This window comes from Malania oleifera, chromosome 10 (genome assembly GCF_029873635.1).
Source record: "Malania oleifera isolate guangnan ecotype guangnan chromosome 10, ASM2987363v1, whole genome shotgun sequence".
Classification (NCBI taxonomy): domain Eukaryota; kingdom Viridiplantae; phylum Streptophyta; class Magnoliopsida; order Santalales; family Ximeniaceae; genus Malania; species Malania oleifera.
Window position 1 is genome coordinate 92806244 of NC_080426.1, and position 6908 is coordinate 92813151.

General features: G+C 36.5%; 1 protein-coding gene across 1 annotated transcript; it reads left to right on the forward strand.

Moving 5' to 3' along the window:
* Positions 1 to 713: 713 nt before the first annotated feature.
* Positions 714 to 2051, forward strand: LOC131166440 (pentatricopeptide repeat-containing protein At4g38150-like). Its single transcript, XM_058125005.1, has one exon. The coding sequence runs from the start codon at positions 808 to 810 to the stop codon at positions 1825 to 1827; it is 1020 nt and encodes a 339-aa protein (XP_057980988.1). The 5' UTR covers positions 714 to 807; the 3' UTR covers positions 1828 to 2051.
* The last annotated feature ends 4857 nt before the right edge of the window (positions 2052 to 6908 follow it).

Here is a 6908-nt window from a genome sequence, read left to right on the forward strand (position 1 = left end):
AATAATCCATGGAAGACAAATCTATCTTAATCTTTGATCTCCCTATGAAAGAAGGAGTTGTTCAATCTCGATCTATTTGACTAGATTTGTTGATGCAAGGGCTTCCGGAGTAAGTTCCCAAATAAGGTAATGTTTGATCTCTCGAATGATGAAATTGATGATTTTTTCAATAGATGGATTTGCATCCAATCTTTATACAAGTTTTCAAACCAAAAAAAATAAAATTAATATAAATAATTGAATTAAATTAAAATATCATTAATACAAGTTAGGTAAAGTTGAAAACTCTAGGCTTTATTTATTTGTGAAAAATAGTTTTTATTTTTTATTTTAATTTTTCAAAGAATTACGAGCTTGCTTTCAATTTTATGATATTTGTATGGAAAGCTAGAAAATAAAGAGAAAATTTGATATCATTCACTTGTAAAAGATAATTTTATTTTACATTTTCAATTTTTTAAATGATTGTAAAATTGAAACCTCATTTTAAAATTTGTATTAAAAATTATAAAATATCTTTTAGGTAATTAGAAATGATTTTGTAATAACTTGGAATTTAGAAACGAAAAAAAAAACACACATTTTATTTTCTGTAAAACATTTTTTTATTATTTACTTAAATAAAAAATTTTAAGATATTCCAAAATAAGCTGATATTTTTTAAATTATTTTAAAAAATAAAGCGAAAAAATAAAAAATAAAAACTCTTCCCGCAACTAAATGGAATTCCCAGCTTCGCGGCCTCTGTACAAAAGGGCACAATAAAATTGGAAATTGGAATTGGTAAGAGGAGTAACAGAGAAGCAGATGGCGAGGGCGGCCATTTTTAGGAGCTTCTTTATCTCAAACAAGATATCTTCATCCTCTCTCTCTTTCCCCTTCTTCCGGAAGGCTTCGCGTCTCTTCCGCGCGACTCATCGCTTCCGTTCCTATTTATTACCTTCAGTTTCAGCAGTGTTCCCCCCGTTGCCCAACCAAACCCTTCCTTCCCCTTCTTCGCTGTCTTTGTCAGCAAACAGGCATTTCCAAAGACGATTGTTCAGTTCATCAGAATCCGAAGCCACTGCCACTGCCACTGCCACCGCCACACGCCGGAGGAGCAGGATAAGCAGCGCCGCCGCAAAGACCAACTTCGCATTGTCCGAAACCGAGTCCGAGTCCGAGAACGAAGATTCGGAGGCGACCCAGAAGCAGAAACCCAAGGAAATCGACAGGAGCAAACTCCCTCCGCCTTACGATCCCTTCAGCAAGAAGCCGGCGATCGAGGAGCCCAGGGACCCCACAAACCTGCAAGAGATCTTCCACAACATGAAGACTGAAGGTCTGATCTCGAATGCCGTAAAGATGTTCGACGCATTGTCCAAGGACGGACGCACCCACGAGGCGATTGAGCTCTTTTCCCAGATCAAGGACAAGGGCCACATGCCCGACGTGGTGGCCCACACCGCCGTCGTGGAGGCCTATGCCAACGCCGGCAAGGGCAAGGAGGCCCTGAAAGTGTTCCTGCGCATGCTGGCCGCCGGAGTTGAGCCCAACACCTACACCTACTGCGTACTGATCAGGGGATTGGCGGCGGAGGGGAAGGTGGGGGATGCCAGGAAGTATACGGTGGAGATGATGGGAAAGGGGATGAGGCCGGACGCGGCGACGTGCGTGGCGGTGTTGGAGGCATTCGTGAGGGAGCAGAAGGTGGAGGAGGGGAGACAGCTGGTGGAGCAGATCAAGGCCAAGAGATTGTTGCCCAAGGAGGAGGATCTCCGGGAGGTGCTCAAGGGTAAGAGAGGTCCGGTGTCTAGAAGTGTGATGAGCCTTCTCTTCCCCAAGTAGTTACTTTTGTTTCTGTCACAATAATTTAATCACTTGAAAATGGCTGCTTTGTTTCGTGTATTTCTGTTACTGGGCAGGCAGTACAGAATGCTACGGCTTTGTTCCCTCTTTTGTTGGACTGTAGAGTGCAGAAGTTTCTTTTCCTACTTGTTAAGTTATACTCTTAAGGTTGGATTTGGTTTTGGTGAATGTCTAACAAAGAAGTCTTAATTTTGGTTCTAAAATTTTTGACATTTATTCTATGCAAGCATCCAAACGCAATAATTATATTTCTCAGAATGACTTATTTTGTATTTATTTTAACCATCATTTAAGAATAGCGTGTATTAGAAGAAATTAAATATTGAAAATTATCTTGTGCAAGCATTCAAACTCAATAATTATACTCCAAATGTCGGAAACCATGTTTAGTGAGAATCGTTCATGTTCTTAAGAATCTTAAGATATTCTGTTATATAAGATTTTAGTATCTAAATAAATGTTAAATAAGATGTCATAGATATTATATTTCCATGATGTTAAAAGATGTCGGGAACTTAACATTTCTTTATGTCATATGAGATAGCAAAAAAATGAAATGAGAATTTGAATGGACAATATGATGAGATTAAGTGATAAATTCGATATTTTTTTTAATTTAATTTCATTCCTACCGTACCAAGCATGAAATTATTCCTTTTTTGTTCAAATCTAGCACGTTTGTGGGCATCCATGGGGACCCTACACACAAATTGTCAAGTAGTATAAACCAATTTTTGCAGCATACCATTTCCCAATATAATCTATTCCCCATTCCCTCTGCTCTGTTTCTCCATTTTAATAGCCATTCTACCCAACTGTTTATTTCTTTAATCTATTTAATTAAATTCTAGTTTGAAGTTTCTTTTTTAGAAAAAAAAAAAAATTGGTCATCGTGCCCTTTGTTCTTAAAGGCCTTGAAAGTAACTCACGTCTCAAGTTCCATCCTAAATGTGGAGACGTCAAGATTAGCCTTTGCGGATGACCTGATCTTATTTGCCGAGGGTGATATTCCTTCTATCAATTTGATCATGGATTATCTTCATAAATTCTCAACTTGCTCAGGTCTGAAAGCAAACAACTAGAAGTTGGAATTAATTTTCAAGACATACCAGAGATTAGGGAGCTTACTGAATTTGCTGAAAGTGAGTTCTGTTTAGATATCTTGGTTCCCTTGCTTCCACCAGGTCGAATGTTATGCATTATACTCCCTTGATAAACAAAATTGGCAATCTATTCAGTTCTTGGCGAAGAAATACTCTATCTTGTGCACACAAGGTAGACTGCAACTTGTTACTTCAATTATTCAAGGAGTTGAATGCTTCTGGTTGGCCATTCTGCCTATCCTTAAGGCTGTGGTGAACCACATAATTAAATTATGCAGGGCTTTCATTTGGGGTGGGAGAAAAAAGCCACTAGTTGCTTGAAAAGTTGTTTGCCTCCCTAAAGAAAAAAGGTGGTTTGGGAGTGATTAAGCTCAACACCTGGAACAATTCCCTTCTGGCGAAGGCCTTGTGGAATGTTCAGGCTAAGGAAGACTCTCTGTGGTCTAAATGGGTAAACCAGAATTATTTGAAGCGAAGAAGTATTTGGGAAACCAAAAGTAAGCATGATGACTCCTTTATATAAAAATATGGTGGAAATAAAGAACTTAATTATTAAGGAGACTTTTGATCTTGCTGCTGCTCATAACCAATTCAGAACTTGGCATGAGAACGATAACCCTTGTTGTAAAAAGATCTACCACCATTGGAGTGACAAAGAAAGAGAGTCCAATGGAAGGCAAAAGTGTGGAAATCTAGTTGCTACCCAAAATATGCTTTTGTTCTTTGGCTTGCGATCAAAGGAAAACTTTTAACTAACGATAAATTGGTTGATTCAAACTAGGTTTGTTCCCTGTGCAGGTCTGAAGTGGAATCTATTAATCACCTATTCTTCAAATGCACCTTATCAGATTCAGTTTGGAGCTTTCTAAGGAGTTGGTTAGGAATCAAAAGGAAGATGACAATCATTAAAGTAGCTCTTAAATGGCTTCATAGAGAGGCAGGAGGGACCGGTATTCAAGCTATTTCTAAGAAGACTTGTTTTGCTGCTACTATCTACTTCATTTGACATTTCAAAAACAAGCTCAAATTTGAAGGAAAAGTGACTCCTACAGAAGCAATAATCAAAACAATTTAGTCTCATACCTACAAGAAGATGTACAACAAATATCCATTCCTCTCGGTTTGGAAGGACCCTAGAATGGAAGTTCAGTAACTATTTTGTTAGATGGCTTGCACTGGCCTTTGGTTTTTTTTTTTTTTTAACCTTTATTTTGATAGGTTTTAAAGAGGTAATGCTTTGAAGCCTTCTTGGCACTGGGTATGCCCAGTTTTCTGTGCATTTCTTGTTTCTGTTTAGGAGGCTTGATCCCCAAGCCTTGCATTTGTTTAGTTGATAGGTTTTATGGAGTTCTTTGCTTTGTCAAGCCTTTTTGGCCCAGAGAATGCCCAGATACTATGTTTTTGCTTGTGGGATTTGGTTCCCCCTATTCCTGGGTATGCCCAGTTTATCTGTACATATCCACTTTTGTCAATATATTTACATTAATGATAAAAAAAAAAAAAAATTGATTCATCTTATCCTTCCAATGGGCAAACACAAAAAAGGGGGGAAAATAATGCATAAGGAAAATCATACATGAACAAAGATCTCCTCTAATTATACGCTTGGTGCATAGGAATAGAATGAAATTAGGAAGAATTGAATCAAATTTATCACTTAATTTGATCATACTCTCCATTCAAATTTTCATTTTATTCCGGCTCCATTCCATCTTGTGAACCAAACATGACGTAATTACTAAGCCCAAATAAGTTGCATTGCATGATATACCAATATATGAGTTCATAATTGCCATATCTGAATTATTTTGTAGTTGAAATGTAGGAATTATTGTCCTTTACCTTGCCATACACCATTTAAAAAAGTAAAAACAAGAGCCAGAACACCAAAATAGACGGGATATATCTGTGTGCGTCTGAAAGTATAAATTTCATGGTTGATCTAAAGACTTAATATCTATATAATGAACGTGACCAAGCTCACCACTGACTGAAATTTCACATAGGAAAGTTCCCAAAGTTCATTCACTGCATAAAAAGGACACTTGTGTTTTGAGCTTAAATAAAGCAAATAAAGAAAAAAATTGATGATATATAAGTCAGATCTGTGTTTGAAGAAACGACTCAAGCATGGATCTTCTGCTAATATTATATAGAAGAAAAAAAAATAAACGAAATTATAATGTATATACAAATATATATATATATATATATGAGAGAGGTCAGAAAATGCATCATCACAACTGTTTCTTATGAAATTTATTTCATAAATTGCATGGTAAAACACATCCTAATCTGACTGAGATACAACCATTAATCTATATGAGTTGCTAAACTAGGCATTTCTCATACACAAGATACCAAGTGGATGCTTCCACAACACAAATGTGCTTAGGATATGTGATGACCAAATCGTGATCAACATACTTCTCGACACATTTGTCAATTTCAATAAACAGCTCATCTCTAGAAGCCCAAACATATCCTTGATTATATCCATGTTGAACTCATATAAGTTCAATCATACTGAATATACATGAGAAGACCAGAGACTGGAATTCATACTGTCCATAGTTATCTTAATTCATCTGTACATAAACCTGCATGGTTTCCTCATTTCAAACTCGGAAAAATTATCGTAACATTGAATGTTGCAAAAGGAGTGGCCCAAAAAATGAGAAAGCATATGAAAGAAGTTTTAGCTCTCATCGATTATGTTTCTTTCACCATCCTGGACAGTATACCCTGCCTAAGAAAATAAAAGGGCCTGTGAGGGGAGAGGCTTCATAAACAATCTAATGAAGCCTCGGCTTCACATAATTTATTACCATCATTTTCAATTTCCTGAGAGATAATATTTTTGAATAGCAGGGCAATCTGTGAATGCCAAAATTTTATCATATTTCAACCCAAAAAGATACCTGTTTTCATGGATCCATAATCTGCACTGCCAACACTCCAGAAGACTCTGAAGTTTGAACAAGGCTGCACTCATACAGAAATAGATACATATATAATATATGCATATATACAAACACACAAACAAAGAGCATACACAGCTATTTAGGCTTTTAAAAAAATTATAGATGAAAGTTTAACAGCCTCAGTTATAGATAGGGAAGATCTGACACAAGTCAGGGTTTCTCATAGCTTCAAGATTGAACAAAAAAAATGTTAAAACACAACTTTCATGCCATATAATAGTGCTCAAGTATAATTTAGTGCCCATTTAATGGAAGCTCCCACTTAGCAACATTTCATGCCCCATCATGATAATGTGGATATCAGGGAGGCAATAGACAACAACAATAACCAAACCTGAAGTCCCACTATGTGTTGTCAGCCACATGGATCCTCTTCTACCATTTTGCAAAATCTGGGGCAATATCCCCAGAAAGTTGGAGTACTATCAAACCCTTACATTGTCCGAGTTATTCTATATCTACCCTTCCCCTCCTATCAATAACAACTAACTGATCCCTCCTCATTGATGCACTATTTAGCAATTGTTGCAAGTGCCCAAACCATTTTATCTTATTCCCTTACCTTCCATAGTTGTACACCTAGCGTAACAAACATGAGTTCTCATTCCTTAATTTATATTTTAGAGTTATTTTTCTCTTGTCCATGTTAGCATTCTTATTTTTGAAACTTTCACTTTTGGGAAATGCCACTTAGTTGCTCAATATTCTGACTCATGTAGCATAGCTGGTCTTATAACCATCCTATAAAACTTCACTTTTAATTTAAATGGTATTCTAAAATCAAACAACACACTGAAGCACTTCCCCATTTTATCTAACATGCTCTAAGTCTGTCTAACATACTCAATTTCTCCCTCAGCTTTCTTAACAGATCCAAGTTACTAAAATCTACTAGTGCTAAGAATATCATGACCATCAAGTTTAATATTTTCTCTAGTATTCATCCTAAGATGACTAAAATTAAATTTCACGT